Source organism: Diabrotica undecimpunctata, chromosome 3 (assembly GCF_040954645.1).
Source record: "Diabrotica undecimpunctata isolate CICGRU chromosome 3, icDiaUnde3, whole genome shotgun sequence".
Classification (NCBI taxonomy): Eukaryota; Metazoa; Arthropoda; class Insecta; order Coleoptera; family Chrysomelidae; genus Diabrotica; species Diabrotica undecimpunctata.
In genome coordinates this window covers 56,095,174-56,115,964 of record NC_092805.1, presented here as the reverse complement: position 1 = coordinate 56,115,964, position 20,791 = coordinate 56,095,174, and the positions used below count along the sequence as shown (strand labels likewise).

Sequence of the window (20,791 nt, the reverse complement as noted above, 5' to 3'; positions counted from 1 at the left end):
TAGGAAAGCCAGATCACTGAACCATTTTTCATTTTGAAGTAGATGAGTGTCGTCCCCTCGTTCTTCTAAAAAATAAAATATTTCGGGCAGTAATAAGCTCCTGGAACCTATCTAAAAATTTCTCACGGCTCAACCACCTTACATCTGCATGCAGAAGTGAATCAGTGTGTTCCACAGAGTCGCTGGCTTCCAATTGCGATTTAAAAAGACGTCGTTGCAAGCTTCGCGCTCTGATTGAATTCACAATTTTTGTTGTCATCTTCATGATGTCGTCCATATTTAAAATTTTGGAACATAAAACTTGCTGGTGAATGATGCAATGAAATGAAAAAAACGATGGAAAGTCATCGTTAGCTCGACATAATGCAACAAATACATTGTTAACGTCAGTCATGGATAATGCACCATCTGTTGTAATACACACGAGTTTGTAAATCGGTAGCTCGTATTGTTTCACAAAATTTATAAAAATGTTGTATATATCTTCTCCGCGAGTTTTTTCTTTCAGAGGCAGCATTGTTAACAATTCTTCTTTAACCAACATGTCAGAAAATACCATCCGAATGAAAATATACAACTGGGCGGTATCAGTCATATCAGTTGACTCGTCATATTGCAAAGAAAATACATACACTTCATAATATCACTTTTAACTTGGCTTTCTAAATCTTTACCCATGATTTTGATACGTCTAGTAACTGTTGGACGTGATAACTGTACTTCTTTGATGGCAGACATAATATGTGTTTTATTTTTGAAGTCCTCAAATAATACATTCGTGTCCTCAATGAATGCTTCCTTCACTACCTCTTCATCTTCAAATGGTTTTTTATTTTGTGCCAATATATAAAACTTTGAAACGACGCAATTGTTGCAGCTACTGATTGTTTAAGAGGACTAGTGAACATTGATTGTTCCGTCTTTAAACTACTTTGCAAGTCTTGCACTTTCCGTTTTCTACACTGCACATCTTGCACAAACTGTTTTGTGGAAAATCATTTTCATAATTTTTTATGCAAAGTTGTATAATACCATTCTAAATTTTCGCGTTTGGGCAGAGGAACGGAAGACCGACAAACAAGCCAAACACACTTATCTTTCATTATAGTCAACAGGAATTCGTCTTCTCACGCATTATTAAAATGATATGTTTTACTCTTTTTCGTGGCACTCATATCGAGTTTCAAATATTAATGTAAATAATATATTACTAAAATATTTTACTCGTCGTCATTTAGTAATAAATGATCAATGCTTGACTAACAGCAATACAATGCCGATACAGTACACTCCTAGTTTAAAATATTTAATTTATAATTTATCTGTGAATGCTGATATGCCGAATCGGCATTACCGCAACTTTCGGGTGAAGAGATAGCATCATAATTATTTCGATCATGCACGTGTGGTGAGTTAGGTCAGTCCCCGTATTTTTTCCGTGAATCACGATCGACTTCAAAAACTTTGTCGATCGACGGGTCGATCGCGATCGACCCTTTGAGCACCGCTGATATACAGGTCTCGGCAGATAAACGGCCAGATAAAAATATCCCGACAACTAACGGTAACTGAATCATGAACATTGGATTAAAGGGGTTTTGAAGAGTGAACTATTTAATGAAAATATTTTTGTAGTAGTAAACGAAGTTGCTTATAACTTCGTTTTTTTAATAGGACACCCTGTATATTTTTAAATTTTAGAAATATTTACTGTTATTCTGAACATTTTTTGTGAATACTTTCCTATACCTATTGTGAACTGTTTTTGAGATGAAAATTACACTACATAAAGTTCAATATCGTATAATATAATTTAAATAAAAAATTAAATTCCTTAGGAACTTATTAACCACATACAGCTTTATCTTTTACAATATAAAGTTTTATACAGTATAAAGCCTTTTTCATAAATACGGGGTGCTGTCAAAATTAGCATAAATCCGGCATCTTAAATTTTTGCCTAATTTCTTTTTCTCAAATAGGACACCCTGTATGTGATTCATTATCTTAGATCAGTTTTCAAATAAATTGGATTTATACGCTTTTGTCACAAAAAATTTATTTTTTTTATAGACTATGTTGTGTAAATTTACAACTTTCATATTGTACGTTAAACATTAAACAATTAAAAAGATGCTATCAAGAAAATAGTCACTAGCTTATTAATGTAATAACTGTTCAAAATGTTGCTCATCAAATTCCAAACATTTATGAACTGTTTTAATCAGATTTTCATTAGTAGCTCTTATATTGATTCTTCAACTATTTCGTTAAAAATTTGAAGAACTTTGTTTATCATATCTTCATTAGTATTGACAGTTTCAGAGAACAACTTATTTTTGACATGTCCCCAAATATAGTAATCTAACGGTGACAATTGTGGAGATTTTGGTGGTCAGAGAAACGGATCGTTATTCAATGTGCCGCCTTTTCAAATATTGGGATGCCGGTGCTCCATCTTGCTGAAAATAAGCCTTGTTAGCCTTATTATTATGTAAAGCGTACAGTTCTGGTACAATTACTTGCCTTAGAAAGGGCAGTAACGTTCTTCGTTCAAATGTGACTGTTATGGCGGTTAAATATACCATTTTTTGTAAACTTCGATTCATTACACCAAATATTTTTTTTGTAAAATCTTGATCTTTGCATTTCATTAAGATTCATTCACAAAATTCTACACGTCTTACATAATCTCCAGGACGTATATGTTGAGCTAGTGTATACCAATAAGGGGTTCAATGTTTTTTTTTTTAATTCTGTGAATTGTTCTAGTTCATACCTATAACAATTGCTCACATTTCCGTAAGGATGAATTTGGATTAGCTGCAAAATATCCAAGGATATGAATTTGAAGGATTCATTATCGACGTGACGTGGGTTTTGGGCTTGCTCCTTATACTTAGAAACTGACCAAACTGGGAACAGTTGTTCAACGAAAGTTTGATAGTTTTATGATTTGGTCGAGGCTTCTCAGGAAATCTCTCAGCAAAACACGGCAAGTTCTGGATACTTATTCTGTTACACTCACCGTAAATTATAATTAAATTTAAAAAAACATCATTTGTATATCCTAAATGAACCATTATTGTTTTGTCAAGAAAATTAGACATGGATAAAGTTAATTTATTTGAAAACTGCAAGAGATAGGTTAGGGAATACTAATACAGATCCACAGTAAGAAACGTATTCTTCTAAAATAATGAATCACATACAGGGTATCCTATTAAAAAAAAAAGGAATTGGGCAAAAATTTAGAATGCCGGTTTTATGCCAATTTTCACAGCACCCTGTATAATAAAAAGGCAACTTTACACTGTAAACGATAATATATATATATATATATATATATATATTGAAATGATATTATTTAAAAAATTAATTTATAAGTTACACATTAGATAATATTAGATATTTGGTTATTTTAATAAGTTATATACTAGAGAATTTAATAAAAATTATTTATGTGAGGGCATTTTTAAGAAATTAGCATATAATAATTGTAAAAAGTGGTATTTTAATGTTGTAAATATATTTAAGTGAGCCATGTGCATAGGCAACCAACTATACAGTAAGTGACTGACAGAAATTAAGAATTTTTAGGAATATAAAGTGGGGTTATAATAATAATGTTAGTTTAAAATGTTTAATTTATATATATATTTAATGATTTAAATGTTTATTCTGATCTGAAAAGCCTAAATGTCAACAAAATTATCAATAGAACATTAACGAATTCTCCAGAATGCAGAATTTGACCTGTGTTTATGTTGGAACATTCTGGAATAATGATTATGTCGGTGGATCGAATAGATACTTTTTTCAAGAACATCCATATAGAAGAAATAGAACTAAATCGAACATGATTTCTTACCAGATGGTTCTGGAAGATTGAAAAGATATAAATACCCGTGATTTGGATTCAAGATGGCGAGTTTATTATGAAAGTTAGTAGAAGATAGACACATTTAGTTAGTGAAGTCAATTGTTCACAGTTTTAGTAAGTCAGTCAAGCAGTTTAGTAAGAAAGTCCGTCCAGTCCATTCAATTAGTCAATCAGTTACAAATAGTCCAATTGTTTAATATAGTGAGTTAAATGAAGAAAAAAAATTATGCATATATTTTAATGCACATTTATAATGATACACAAATAATTATTGAAGATTAAAAAAGTATATTAGAAGAATATTGTAAGAAATTAAAATTATATTATGATTGGAGATTAGTATAAATCAACTTATAATAATTGGATATTGGTATATTGAAAAGAAGAATAAATATAAATGCTGTTTTGCTGGTTTGCTTGGTGGTTTATAAATGCTGGTGAAGAAAAATATATCTTAAATTGGTAGAAGCTGATAATTGGAAAAAGTAATTTCACAAAAACAAGGATAACCGAAGTACGAAGACAGTCAGTGGTGATTAGAATCTATATAGTGGAAAACAGTTCATTTAGGCATTCAGTGAAAGAAAGGTACAAAATTTTGTTAATATAATTTAGTTAGTGTCATAACAATTTCAATTTTGAAGATAGTTTGTTTAAATTTTACATTGTCTATAGAATTTAATTAGTTTTATAAGAATATCAATTTAAAGATAGTTTATTTTAAATTTACATTGGCTAGGTTAGATATATATGTGTGTTTCATAATAGTTATAATAAAGATAATTTAAAAAAATACTTACAAACTAATTCTTTGAGAACCGCGATAAAAACCCTATATTATTAAAAATACTCATTGCTCATCATTCAAACAAACAATACATCATAACAATATATATATATATATATATATATATATATATATATATATATATATATATATATATATATATATATATATATTATTGTGATATTTAGAGTCTTGGTGCGCCAAGCAATAATTAGCTAATTAATTTTTTTGATTAATTAAAATTATTTAAATGATATGATTATGACTCTATCACAATTTTTAATTCTTTTATCTCAGGGTTAAATTCGTGCTTCAATATCTATGCTATTACATGTGAAAGGTAAGGTCCAGAGAATACCGGAATAATAAAAAACACATATGATCTAACACTATATATTGAAATAAAAATAATGAAATAATTCACACTCAAAAGTTTTCAATAAACAAATCTCATATAAGGATTCTCAAAATTTTGTTCTCCGTACGTGAACAATCAAAATTTATGGTACAAACAATATTAATTGAAATCTCAAAATTCCGAACTATTCTCTCCTAATCAAAATATTTATATCCTTTCTAAATTAAGTGTAAAAATTGTGTTATCAATAAAAGAAAAAACTGCAGAAAACAAAATATCTCTCTCTGATGATGAGTGGTCCAAATCCTTGTTCCTTGTAGACTATATTATCTCCTCTCAACCGCTCCCTATGTAATCAGCAATCTTACACAGATTGTTGCAAGTATATCGTCCTTAATGATCTCCTTCAAAAGCAAAAATCATTCAAATTATGATAGCTTTTCTCCTCTCGATAAACTGAATCTCTCGTTGGCCCGAGTGAAAAATGACTCTTGGAATATCTTCTCTTTACGATAAACTGAATCTCTCGTTGGCCTGAACAGTGACTCTTGGAATATAAGTAGGAAAATATGACTTACAATATTTTGCTACTTCAGCTTCTGTCAGATACACTAACTCCACAAAAACTCACTAACATTCAACACTACTGCTTGCTACATTTCAGGAACCGCCAGAGAACAATCACTGTTCCTCTTACAGATTTTGAAAACCAACTGCCCTATCTCTTTTCTCTCCTAAATCTAGCCAAACTCTCACTCCTACATACCTATCCCACCTTTTTCAATCTCCGCCAATCAAAACTCGTCACAATTCCCCCATTTTTTTATTTCGATAACAAACAAATTTTTACCTATAATTATAAATTTCCTAAAACTTGTTTACAAATAATATTTTTCTATATTTCTTAAAAACTAACAAAAACCACTTTTTATAATCCCTTCTATTGTCTTTAATCACTGCAATAATGTATTTTGAAAAACCCCGTTCAATTGTCTGTGGCTTTCACTTAAACTTATGCGGGTCACTCAAGTATAACAAAGAAATAATTTATGCAAAGCTTATACTTTGTTTAGTACAGGTAATTCAAGAAATTAATAACTCTCCTTCTTCGAAATGTTTGTTGGATATTATCCTACTTATCTGAATTATTTTAATGTTATTGAATTTTGAAATATTTTTAAACAAACCAATATTTTTCTCGATTTTACATATCATAACAATATATATATATATATATATATATATATATATATATATATATATATATATATATATATATATGGTAGAAAAGTGTTATTTTCATATAAAAACCATTATAATTCAAAAACGGTTTACAGTAGATATAGGGAAGTATTAACAAAAAATGTTTAGAATAACGTAAATATTTTTAAAATTAAAAAATATATAGAGTGTCTCATTAAAAAAACCAAGTTATAAGCAACTTCCGGTATAACCGGAAGTAGCAAATAGATGAAAATATTTTCATTAAACAGTTCACTCTTCAAAACTCCAATTTTCATTATCCAATTTTCATAATTCACTTACTTTTAATTTTCGAGATATTTCTAATTGGCCGTTTATCTGCCGCACCTATCAACTTTTGTGACAAATTCCGTTATATTTGTTACTATAAAATATACCAAAGAATGGTATTTAAAAAAATAATAAGTAGCTGTAAGCTCCACATCTGAAAATTATACTTCTTCTTTTTCGTCAAAGGACTTTTTCTATATGAAATAAATCCCACGGAACTGTCGTAACGCTGCTCCCTCGTTTATAGTTATTATTCTCTAATAACTGGTCTATCAGGGATCGATTGAAGCCAACAAGGTGAATCAGTTCTATGGTATGAAGCTATTCTGTCGATATAAACTACCTTGTGAAATACTAGCAAGAAGTAACGGATAATTACAATAAATAATCTTGAGAAAGCAGAAAAAAAGATTTATACATCAAGGAATTGAATACAAAATAAATGTAGTAGAAAGGTAAGTTATATAAGGAAATCATATAATAGTTGAAATTACAATCAAAATAATATATAAATTCCAAGAAACACATATGTAGATGAAAATAAATAACTTGAAAATATAGGAAACCGAAAACAACGCCACAAAAATAAGAACTGAAAATAAATGATTTTATGTTTTAAACATTTTTGCTTTGGCAAGATAATTACATTCGCGTCAGAAACGTGCACATTGAACAAAAAATAATAAGATATTGTAGTCTTTTATTTAAATTTCGCGCCATTGACAGGTGTGATTGTCACTCAATTTGAAGTGTAAAATAAGAAGAATATAACCACATTAATAAAGACACGATTATGAGTTATGACCATCGAGTTAGAATCTATGGAGAAGCTATGAACATATTAACGTGTGTATTAAAAACGGCGTAGGTAGGCGTGGCTAACGGTGATACCAATATGGCGGTGGGATCATGGCCGGACTCAATAATATTAAAACTACTATAAAAATATGACTAGTTATTCAGAAGGTTTAATCATAATCTACAAAGTGCAATACATTTTTAATAAACTATGATTTATTTATCCCGCGGTAAACACTAAAAACACGATATATTATACATAAAGATAAATTAATACAGTCAAGTGAAGCACGGAAGGAGTATCCACGCAAGTGATATTATAAGAACAAAATGTCACTGGCACTCCCTGGAAACGCCCCTCGGGCGGCCAATCCTTCCACCACTGGATCCGAACAAGTAACGAGAATCAACGGCTCTTCTCAGAGCCTACACTGACAATGATGACCATAAACATTGAGGGTATTACTTGTAACAAACAGGAAATTTTGTATGAACTGTGTAAAATCCACAAGTGTGATATATTATGTATACAAGAGACTCACCGTGACATCAGCATATAGACCTAGCGTTGAGGGAATGCAGCTTATCATCATTGAACATCCAAGTGCAAAACATGGAAGCGCCATCTTCGTGAGAAGAGATATTGATGTAACATCAGCTGAAAAAACATGCTACAACGACATTGAAATTCTGACCGTCGAAATAGGAGCCTGCACAGTGACATCTGTGTATAAACCACCCCAGAGAGACTTTGTTTTCTCCCCTCCAAAAAATTTCGCTTCTCAAAAAAACCAGATTCATTCTGGGTGATTTTAATAGTTATAATGTCCATTGGGGCTACGCTTCAACTGATAAGAATGGAGATCTTGTGGAATCGTTGGCTGAACAAAACAACCTGGCACTTCTACATGACCCAAAACTGCCCTATTCGTTCCAGAGCAAAATATGGAAGAAAGGTTACAACCCTGATCTCACCTTCATCAGCATGTCTTTAGAGGACCGTTGCGTTGGGAAGCTATATAAGCCTATGCCGAAGACGCAACATAGGCTCGTGGGAATAACCGTTTACAGCGCTATAAAAGCTCCCAAAATCCCTTTCAAACGAAGGTTTAATTTCAAAAAAGCGAACTGGGCAAAATTTGCTGATGAATTGGAAACATAAGTGAAAAATATAATCCCGATCCCCAAGAACTATAACGCGTTCATCAAACTTGTGTCAAACGGTAAAACGAATCTCATGTAAACACATACCCAGAGGATGTCAACAACATTACATATCTGGTCTGAACGATGAAGCAAAAGACATTATGACAAAGTACACCGAAGAATATAGTAAAGACCCATTTAGCGAAGTTACGGCAGAGATAGGGGAGAGACTGCAGCAAACACTAAGTGCCTCCAGACAACAACGGTGGAGCGAGACTTTAAGTAAAATGGATATGACGCACAGTAGTAAGCAGGCTTGGAATATGATCAAAAAACTTGTTGGTGATCCCACATGAAAGAGCTATGTGCAATAACGCCAAATCAGATAGCCCACCAACTGCTTCTGAATGGCAAAACAAACAATCGTTGCAAAACGCCAGAGATTATAAGAACTCAAGACCAGGAAACAACTCTCTTGCGAAACCCATTTACCATCGAAGAGCGTAAAAATGGTATTGACTGTATGAAAAATGGAAAATCACCTGGAGTGGACGAAATCCTAACAGAGCAGACAAAACACCTCGGGCAAAAAGCGAGACAATGGGTGCTCGATCTATTTAACATCTGTCGCTCTACCTACCAGATTCCAAAAATGTGGCGTAAATCAAAAGTAGTAGCCCTTCTGAAACCTGGGAAAGACCCTGAACTACCGAGTAGCTACCGTCCGATATCCCTGCTATGCCATTTGTATAAATTGTATGAACGCCTCATTTTAAACCGCATCCAGGAAAAATTAGATGCAAAACTAATCCGACACAAGCAGGCTTCAGACCAGGTAAATCATGCACATTCTAAGTGCTGAACCTAACAGAATACATAGAGAAGGGATTTGAGCAGAAAGAGATAGTGGGAGTAGCCTTGATAGACCTCACAGCGGCCTATGATACGATAAACCACAGAACCCTGCTAACTAAGATCTATAATACTGTGCTTGACTACGACCTGGTAAATATCATTAGATCACTGTTGTGTAATAGACGTTTCTACGTTTTGCTAAATGGAAAGAAGAGCAGATGGAGAACCCAAAAAAATGGCCTACCTCAACGAAGCGTTCTGGCGCCGTCCTTATTTAACATCTACACCAACGACCAACCAATGCACCCTCAGACTGAGAGTTTTGTCTACGCTGATGACCTTGGTATAGCCATAAAGGGGAAAACACTCACACAAGTAGAGTCGACAATGGAAGAGGCTTTAAACATGATGTCAACTTACTACAAACAAAACTCATTAAAGCCAAACCCTACTAAAACCCAAGTATGTGCATTCCATCTCAACAACCAACTGGCGCATGTAAAGCTGAATGTTTCTTGGGAGGGACAATGCTTGAAACATACTGATAGGCCCAAATATCTTGGAGTAGTACTAGACCGGTCACTAACGTATAAATTCCACTGTCAGAGCACAAGACAAAAGGTTTCTACGAGAAACAACCTTCTCCGGAAACTTGTAGGGAGCAAGTGGGGTGCAAACCCCCAGGTCTTGAAGACAACAGCTGAGGCCTTATGTTTCTCAACAGGGGAATATGCTTGTCCCGTCTGGGGTAGATCTAGATACGCCCAACAAGTCACCACGGCGTTAAATGAAACATGCAGAATAATTACCGGTTAAATAAAGCCTACCCCCCTTCCCCTACTGTACCGGGTAGCTGGATTCTTATCACCAGATGACCGTAGATGCGCCTCACAATATGTGGAGAAGTTCAGACAAACTTTCGATGAAAGGCACCAATTATACGGGTTTGACGAACCACCAGGAATCAGCCGACTTAAATCAAGGAAAAGGTTTATGAGAAATGTCAGCGTCGAACCTCCCGAACTGTTCCCCCTACATCCAGAACGACCTAATGGAATGAACCTGGACTGGAGAACCTGGCGGACACTGAATCGCATACGCACAGGTGTTGCCCCTGTAAAACAGAACCTCATTAAATGGGGCATCAAGACAGACAGCGACGCACTTTGTGAATGTGGGGAAATACAGAACGTGGAGCACCTGGGAGTATGCAGACTTTGCCCATCACAGTGCACCCTCGATGATTTATGGATATAATACCCTCGCAAATACAAAGGGTGTAGACGTAGCCCGATATTGGGCAGAAAAACTGTAGTCGGATCCAGACACGAAAAAGTAAAGTAAGTAATACAGTCAAATACTATTAATTTATTCTCTGAAGTACGGGCCATTACTTTGTTTACATATTTGTATACTAACCTGTAGAACGTTATTCCTGAAGATTTTTTATTAACATTGCTTCTGCCACTGCAACTACGTTGAGAACAAGAAACCATTATTATGCACTATCACAATATATTATTACAGTTTCTATAAAAGTATTATAAAACTAAAAATATTCGAAAAACAACAAACGTAAATAAACATATACGATCTGTCAAAAGTGTCAAAACAATATGGCCGAAGTGAGTCATGCGAAGTCATGATATGGCCGAAGTCACGTGATGCCCTCTCCATAGATTCTAACTCGATGTTTTGAAAACGATACCAAGATTATTTTAATAACGAAGACTACAATATGTACCTTCGTTCTAAAATTAAATTAATACGGTGAGTAACTTGGACAGTCTGTAGCTAAGTATCGATTGAATTAGAGTTGAATTAATTGGATTGAAAGATAGGATTAAATTAGTAGAGTTATAAAAGATTATTTATAGTCCAGGCAGTACCTGTTTTAAGTTAGGTGTGAAATAATTTCACTATGCGTGAGTTGTAAAATGTGGACTTAACTGTTTATCGTACAAAATATTACAAAATTTAAAAAATTCGATATTTTTCCTTTTTGTTTTCTCATGTATATCAAAAACTATTGATTTTAGAAAAAAATATGTAATATAAGATTTTATACTTATTATGTAAGAAATTATATTATATAAGACTTAAGATCAACGTTTTGTAAATGAATGTTACATGAGATAATGCTAGTTTCAAATCTTAAAAATTATTATTATTAATAAAAAAATACAATAAACACAAAAAACATTAGAAAAAAGGTTTTTTATGAGTTTATTTCCCATATTAAAATCAAGCTTAGAAGCTTTATATTCCGGGAAAGAAAACTTATTAATATGTTTAGTCATCACAGAAAATTTCATTAAAATCGACTCAATAGTTTTTACAAAATAGTTTTGCAATCTAAATTAAAAAAAAATGAATAATTTTCAAAAGTATGTATGTCAAAAACTAAAACTGCTAAATACTTTTTTTTACATATAGAAGAGCATTCAAGCTTTCCAACCCTTTTTTTTTAAATTAAAATCCGTAGATTAGAAGAACGTATGGATTATTTTTAAAAATTATTTAAATTTTAGGCTTATAAAAACTATTTGAAGAATATCTTCATCAATTAATTGATCGATTTTAATTTTCAAAACGGATGTTAAACTTACTTTGAAAGACGTTTCAGAAGAAAGAAAACAAAAGATGATCGGTTCATTAGTACCGTAGTTATGATCGTTCAAATTTCACTGCGATTTACAATAAAAGCATAAGGTTCTAAGGCCTATTTTTTAAATAAAGAACTTTATTAAACGAAGCAGTAATTGAGTACAAATTGACATTGGTTACAGACGACTACAAGTTTTTTAAAATATCAATTAAAAAGAAGTCCGTCCGTCAAAAAACTGACATTAGGTAGTGATGGGGGTTAAGAGAGCGGTCGTCGCGGCTTAATCGATATTGAGTTTACGCGTTCAAAATCGCCTCGCGCTTATAATTTCAATTATTTCTGCTTCTATTCAAGCAATTTGTAAGTACGTATTAATACAATTTATAGACCCTTTAAACAACTAAAAATTAATTACCGTGAAACTAGCTTTATGTATCGCACACATTTATTTATCATAATAATGGTTTATAGATAAAGTCATTTATTCTTCACTATTTATTGTAATTATCATTATTATAAATTCAAAAAATTGTTCAAATTTTAAGTATTTTGTTATTTTTACTATAATTAAATTATATTTCATTATGTGTTTAATATCGCTCTCTAGGCTTTTTACAGTTTGGCTAACTACCGTATTCTTCACTCTCGTCTTCATCGCTGACCTCTTTGTATTCTAATTGAAACGCATTTTCTTCAAGAGATTCTAGTAAGACATCCTTTGTAGAGTTCAAATTATTACTCAGCCATTGTTGAACCTATAATATACTCTATAACAGTGTTGTTCTGCTGCAGATTAAGTAGATGGAAGCATTAATAAATAAAAGTTCTTTTTCTGGAATCCTTTTTTAAAACATAAATATCGGAGAGTATTCAATTCAACTTTAAATCTTTTACCCACATACAACGTAGCTATGATTTTAAGACCTGCATTTTTTATTTGCTCGCGTAAAGCATATGGATCGTTGAAATTTTTCACTTAATTTTGTAAATCAACATCACCAAAAAGTAATTTATTAATTTTTTAGACGTTTATCCTAAGATATTTTATTTTATTAGATTCCAATTTATTTTATTAAATTATTATTATTGTTTTTTACAAAATATAGTCAAATAATAAGTTATTAAATAATTAACTATGGCATGAAAATTAGAAATTATTTCTGTAATATATATATATATATATATATATATATATATATATATATATATATATATATATATATATATATATATAATTAAGGACCTACTAGACATAATAAAAAAAGCAGACCTTAGAACCCTATACTTTTATTGTACGACCGATCATAACTCCAAAACTAATGAATCGATCATTTTATTTTTTTAAGCTTCTTTTGAAGTACTTTTAATATCATTTTTGAAAATTAAAATTGATTAACAATCAATGAAGTTACTCAAATTGTTTATAGGGCTAAAATTTTAAATTTAAAAATCCATCTTGTTTAAAACAAATCCCTAGGCTATTCTGATCGACTGATTTTAATTTTTCAAAATGGGTTTAAAAGCTTGAATACTCTTTTATGTGTAAAAAAGTTTTGAAATGTTTAAAAGTTTTAGTTTTTGACCTGCATAATTTTGAAAATTATTCATTTTTCCTTATATTAAGATTGCAAAATAATTTTGTAAAATTTTTCGATTTAAATGAATTTTCTGTAATGATTAAGCATACGAAAAAGTTTTCTTTTTTGGAAAATGAAAGTTCTAAGTTTGATTTTAATATGGGAAATAAACTCACAAAAAATCTTTTTTTAACTGTTTTTTTTTGTGTTTTCTAGTATTTTTGTTTTCATATTAATAATTAAAAAAAAAAAGAATTATAATTATAAAAACCTCATTAAGTTTGTAAGTAGTGAATTTTTAATTAATTATACCAACACAATTTATTCATCACATTTGTAGCTCCCTGATGAAGGACATAACCAATGTCCGAAAGCTTGGAATAAAGATTTAAAAGAGTACACGTTTCATTTTTTATTGTTGCAAACCCAATATTTAACGTTTATTTCCTTACGTTGTCAGCAAAGACTTCTGATTCATTATATATACATATATATATATATATATATATATATATATATATATATATATATATATATATATATATATATATATGTTACTATATGTTATGTTATTATATGTTTATTAACTAGAAATAATCTAACGTAAACGATTTATAAACAATTATAGTAATACCAACAAAAGTAGTGTTAACATAAACAAACCCCTAGGACATTTTTTTTCTAACAAAGGGGGTGTAAAATCAATATCCTGTATATTAAAAAACAGATAATATATTATCATTTCTCACCATAAAATAATGAAATAACGTTAAATTTTTCAAAATTGCACTATCATAAATAATTATTATTTACATTTTTAGTCATTTGGCGTAACATATCCAGTTTTAAACTTTAACATATTAATTTTACACAATGAGTTCTTGTAATGTCGGAAGATTGCTATTTTTATATACATATGTCAAATTATTTCGTTTCGCTGGTGATGTGTGCACAGTTCTCGTATGCCAAACTAATATCTCTGAACAACATGAAGCTAGCATCTGAGCATCCTTAGCTTCAAACGGCGCAAGGCTTCTCAAAAATCCATCTTCTTCATATCCCGCTGTGTAGGGCATCTTAGCATTAGGACGCGCCAAAAGAAACTCGACCGAAACAGCAAAACCTGCCATATCTACCGGAAACTTCCTACCACCAATCCATCCATCATAGAAATCTATAAATTTGCAGTTTTCTACAATAGGACTACTTAATCCTAATTCTGTGACTAAACCAACAGGAAATAAGGACACTGTTTTGGTTTTTCTAATTTCGTGAAATAGTTCTACATCATATGTATTATCGTCGTCGGCAAAATATAACACGCCATTTTGGGCATATTTTCTTATCCATTCCAAACCTTTATTCCTATTGGAAACTCCTTTGGGTTTTGCGTAGGAACTGTTTCGATATTTTTCAGGCATGGGTGCTAGTAAGTATCTATAGTTTAATCCAATTTTTCTTTTTAAAACAGCTTCAACAAGATCATTCTTTTCATACCCATCTTCTACCACCAACCAAGTCAATTTAGGAATCAGCAACAAAGTTTGTGATAAACGCACTAGCTCTGGTATTTGCTCAGGTTTCTTAAATGTTGGTGTTATTACATATAATTCTGCTAACTCGGTTTCCTCTTTACTGTAGTGATTTGAGGCTTCAATTTTAACATTTTGTGTTATCACATAAAACTGAGTTATCATTACCACTACACACAAACAAAGTAAAATCACAATTTTTCTAGTTTTCTTCATATCTCGATCAGCAAATTTCTTTTGCACAATTTCTTCTTGAGGTAGAGGCAAAAGTTTTTGTGTTTCAAAGTCATTTGCAACAGATTCCAGTAATACCATTACAGAATAAACGACGAAAAAGAAAGAACGCACTAGTTTTTGGAAATTAAAGCAAACTTTTGTAGATATATTGCCCGAATAAATGATTTTTTACTTGTGAGACATAATGTTATTAAGATTTAATTGGAACTATTTTCCGATGTTTATAAATTGATGTTAAAATATTAACCTGCAAAGTTTACGGGATAAAATATCCGATTAGATTACACTTCCGGATTTTGATTATCGATTTTTTATCACATTAAAGCAGTGGTGTAATAAATACTGTCTTGAATTAAGCATTGAAACAAACAATTGATTAGTATAATTATAAATATGTTTTTAAAGATGTAGATATTAGTTACCGAATTATATAAATAGAACACTGAAAAATTATCTACCTAATCTAAGAATATTTACTTGGTTAACAAAATTCATTTCTCATGTAATGATGGACTCTCAAAATTATTTACAATACATTTTTTTATTCGTATACCGAAAATAGCCACCCTAACAACAAAACACACACACATACAGATATATATATATATATATCTATATATATATATATATATATATATATATATATATATATATATATATATATATATATCTGTATGTGTGTGTGTTTTGTTGTTAGGGTGGCTATTTTCGGTATACGAATAAAAAAATGTATTGTAAATAATTTTGAGAGTCCATCATTACAGTATTAAGTATTACAGGATTAAGTAGTCCTATTGTAGAAAACTGCAAATTTATAGATTTCTATGATGGATGGATTGGTGGTAGGAAGTTTCCGGTAGATTTGGCAGGTTTTGCTGTTTCGGTCGAGTTTCTTTTGGCGCGTCCTAATGCTAAGATGCCCTACACAGCGGGATATGAAGAAGATGGATTTTTGAGAAGCCTTGCGCCGTTTGAAGCTAAGGATGCTCAGATGCTAGCTTCATGTTGTTCAGAGATATTAGTTTGGCATACGAGAACTGTGCACACATCACCAGCGAAACGAAATAATTTGACATATGTATATAAAAATAGCAATCTTCCGACATTACAAGAACTCATTGTGTAAAATTAATATGTTAAAGTTTAAAACTGGATATGTTACGCCAAATGACTAAAAATGTAAATAATAATTATTTATGATAGTGCAATTTTGAAAAATTTAACGTTATTTCATTATTTTATGGTGAGAAATGATAATATATTATCTGTTTTTTAATATACAGGATATTGATTTTACACCCCCTTTGTTAGAAAAAAAATGTCCTAGGGGTTTGTTTATGTTAACACTACTTTTGTTGGTATTACTATAATTGTTTATAAATCGTTTACGTTAGATTATTTCTAGTTAATAAACATATAATAACATAACATATAGTAACATATATATATATATATATATATATATATATATATATATATATATATATATATATATATATATATATATATATATATATAAGAATCAGAAGTCTTTGCTGACAAAGTAAGGAAATAAACGTTAAATATTGGGTTTGCAACAATAAAAAATGAAACGTGTACTCTTTTAAATCTTTATTCCAAGCTTTCGGACATTGGTTATGTCCTTCATCAGGGAGCTACAAATGTGATGAATAAATTGTGTTGGTATAATTAATTAAAAATTCACTACTTACAAACTTAATGAGGTTTTTATAATTATAATTCTTTTTTTTTTAATTATTAATATGAAAAAAAAAATACTAGAAAACACAAAAAAAAACAGTTAAAAAAAGATTTTTTGTGAGTTTATTTCCCATATTAAAATCAAACTTAGAACTTTCATTTTCCAAAAAAGAAAACTTTTTCGTATGCTTAATCATTACAGAAAATTCATTTAAATCGAAAAATTTTACAAAATTATTTTGCAATCTTAATATAAGGAAAAATGAATAATTTTCAAAATTATGCAGGTCAAAAACTAAAACTTTTAAACATTTCAAAACTTTTTTACACATAAAAGAGTATTCAAGCTTTTAAACCCATTTTGAAAAATTAAAATCAGTCGATCAGAATAGCCTAGGGATTTGTTTTAAACAAGATGGATTTTTAAATTTAAAATTTTAGCCCTATAAACAATTTGAGTAACTTCATTGATTGTTAATCAATTTTAATTTTCAAAAATGATATTAAAAGTACTTCAAAAGAAGCTTAAAAAAATAAAATGATCGATTCATTAGTTTTGGAGTTATGATCGGTCGTACAATAAAAGTATAGGGTTCTAAGGTCTGCTTTTTTTATTATGTCTAGTAGGTCCTTAATTATATATATATATATATATATATATATATATATATATATATATATAAATTACAGAAATAATTTCTAATTTTCATGCCATAGTTAATTATTTAATAACTTATTATTTGACTATATTTTGTAAAAAACAATAATAATAATTTAATAAAATAAATTGGAATCTAATAAAATAAAATATCTTAGGATAAACGTCTAAAAAATTAATAAATTACTTTTTGGTGATGTTGATTTACAAAATTAAGTGAAAAATTTCAACGATCCATATGCTTTACGCGAGCAAATAAAAAATGCAGGTCTTAAAATCATAGCTACGTTGTATGTGGGTAAAAGATTTAAAGTTGAATTGAATACTCTCCGATATTTATGTTTTAAAAAAGGATTCCAGAAAAAGAACTTTTATTTATTAATGCTTCCATCTACTTAATCTGCAGCAGAACAACACTGTTATAGAGTATATTATAGGTTCAACAATGGCTGAGTAATAATTTGAACTCTACAAAGGATGTCTTACTAGAATCTCTTGAAGAAAATGCGTTTCAATTAGAATACAAAGAGGTCAGCGATGAAGACGAGAGTGAAGAATACGGTAGTTAGCCAAACTGTAAAAAGCCTAGAGAGCGATATTAAACACATAATGAAATATAATTTAATTATAGTAAAAATAACAAAATACTTAAAATTTGAACAATTTTTTGAATTTATAATAATGATAATTACAATAAATAGTGAAGAATAAATGACTTTATCTATAAACCATTATTATGATAAATAAATGTGTGCGATACATAAAGCTAGTTTCACGGTAATTAATTTTTAGTTGTTTAAAGGGTCTATAAATTGTATTAATACGTACTTACAAATTGCTTGAATAGAAGCAGAAATAATTGAAATTATAAGCGCGAGGCGATTTTGAACGCGTAAACTCAATATCGATTAAGCCGCGACGACCGCTCTCTTAACCCCCATCACTACCTAATGTCAGTTTTTTGTATTGTGTTTTATATATATATATATATATATATATATATATATATATATATATAACCCCAATTTTGGGTGGGTTGGAGTCAATAAAAGTCACTTTTTAATTACCCGAGCTTTTAATTGTGGTTACATATATTTTAAAGGGCTAAAATAAAAATAAAAATTATCTGATAAAGTGGAACTAATAATTGTTAAAAAAAATAGTAACTCACCAAATAATATTAGGATTGTTAATGAAATTACTGCAAAACGGATTTAAAAAACATTATCTGAAAAACTTTTGGGTCCAAAAAATGTTCAAGAGGTTGGCATTCATGACATTAACGGTTATTTGTTATTCAAAGAAGCAGAAACATTTATTCTCGTACACATATTCCCATATTTCTCATGTCTCCATCGATGTTATCAAGGATACCTTGTATTTAATCTTCCTCTTCGTCTCTGACCAATGAGTCTATCAAGGAGTATTTTCTAGTTGGGCCATTTTGTTCCATTCGCACTACATGCCCTACTTACCCCAAACGTCATATCTTAATATATTTTACGATATTTGGTTACTGGTATATTCGATAAAGTTCGTTGTATCGTCTTCTCCACACTTCATTGTCATTAAAGCCTCCATAGACTCGCCTTAGTACCTTTTTTTCAAAACATCCTAACATGTTTCCATTACTTTTTGTTAGAGTTCAGGTCTCTAAACCATGTAGAGCACAACGTTTCAGGTTAACAGACAAAGAGCATAAAAATTCGACTGATGTTAGTTTAAAATATAAGAGTTTTCAATTAAAGTAGTTTTCAACAATTGAAGATCTTCTTGTAAATAATTTGGATGAGAAAGCCTTAAAACACGTTTGTTTAATCCTGTTATAAGGTTTATTTTCATCTTGTTTGGATGATGTGAGTAATAGCCTTTAAATCTATTACTACACATGGGTTTTCTGAACCATCTGGTTTTCAACACATTATCTGTAGTTCTTACAATTCTCATGTCCAGGGATAATAGATAATCTTCAACTTTTCACTATAAATCTTCTTCTTTTCTTTCTTCTCTTCCAACAATCATAATCAACATATACAGTTCACAATTTAAAAGTAACAAAAGGAATAAAAAAAATTAAATGATAGTTTGTTGTTTTCTCTGTTCTTATTTGATTTTTAATTCATTATTCTACTAAATTTACCTAGAGATTTTTATGTATTTTTATCATTTTGCTATAGATTGTTTTTTCGTTAACTTCTTTCCCAACCTACAGAATTATTTAGTCAAACGACATTCGAGCGATGACAAATTAACATCAAATAATTATTTTATTAAATAAAATTATAATTAGTAGTGTAGTTTAAAATTTTAATAGGTTTAATTTTTATGTTATTTAAATTCTTCATGTTTATCGAAGTTAATGTACTAATTAGTAACCACGAGCAGTAAGTTTTTTGTTTATATTAGTTTTATCTAGCTTCTTCCAAATCCATAACAACAGAGGTTGCAAAATCCATAAAAATTTACAATGCAGTTGCACCCAGGTTTTATACACTGCCCAAAGTTCACAAACCCACTATTTCAATGAGGCCTATTGTTTCTTCCATTGATGCTCCCAATAGTAAACTTGCTAAACACCTTACAGATATTCTCACAATTTTCTAAAACGAATCCAATGAATTCTATATTAGATATTCTTTCACGTTTAGTAACTTCATTAACAACGTTAAAGTTCTGAATAATTATATATTGATTAGTTTAGATGTTGTGTTACTGTTTACAAACCTAGTACTAGATGCTATTCTGAACAGCATCAAAAATAACTGGAACAGCATCTCTCCGCATACCAAGATCAGTTTAGATGATTTCATAAGAATTTTAACATTTATATTTGTCTCTAACATCTTTTTGTACAATGGTAATTTTTTTAAACAAATATTTGGCACTCCAATAAGAAGCAAAATATTTATCCCCAATACTATGTAACTTTGTTTTGGATGAACATACAACAACATGTAAAGAAAAGATATCGTTTCACATACCTTTTATTCAATGATATGTAGATGATTTGATTTTATCGGTCCCTGAAAACAAAGTTACTGATGTTTTAAACACATTTAACTCCCAATGTGAACACCTAAAGTTTACCGTTGAGAGAGAGGCTGATGATATGATTTCT

General features: G+C 30.2%; 2 protein-coding genes across 2 annotated transcripts in view; one reads left to right on the top strand and one right to left on the bottom strand.

Annotated features, from left to right (window-relative positions):
• Positions 1-20,791, top strand: part of LOC140436825 (equilibrative nucleoside transporter 1-like) — a 129,489-nt gene that overhangs the window by 73,925 nt on the left and 34,773 nt on the right. The gene's annotated exons all lie outside the window — the stretch shown is intronic.
• Positions 14,260-15,576, bottom strand: LOC140435612 (galactosylgalactosylxylosylprotein 3-beta-glucuronosyltransferase P-like). The gene has a single exon (XM_072524357.1). The coding sequence runs from the start codon at positions 15,390-15,392 to the stop codon at positions 14,412-14,414; it is 981 nt and encodes a 326-aa protein (XP_072380458.1). The 5' UTR covers positions 15,393-15,576; the 3' UTR covers positions 14,260-14,411.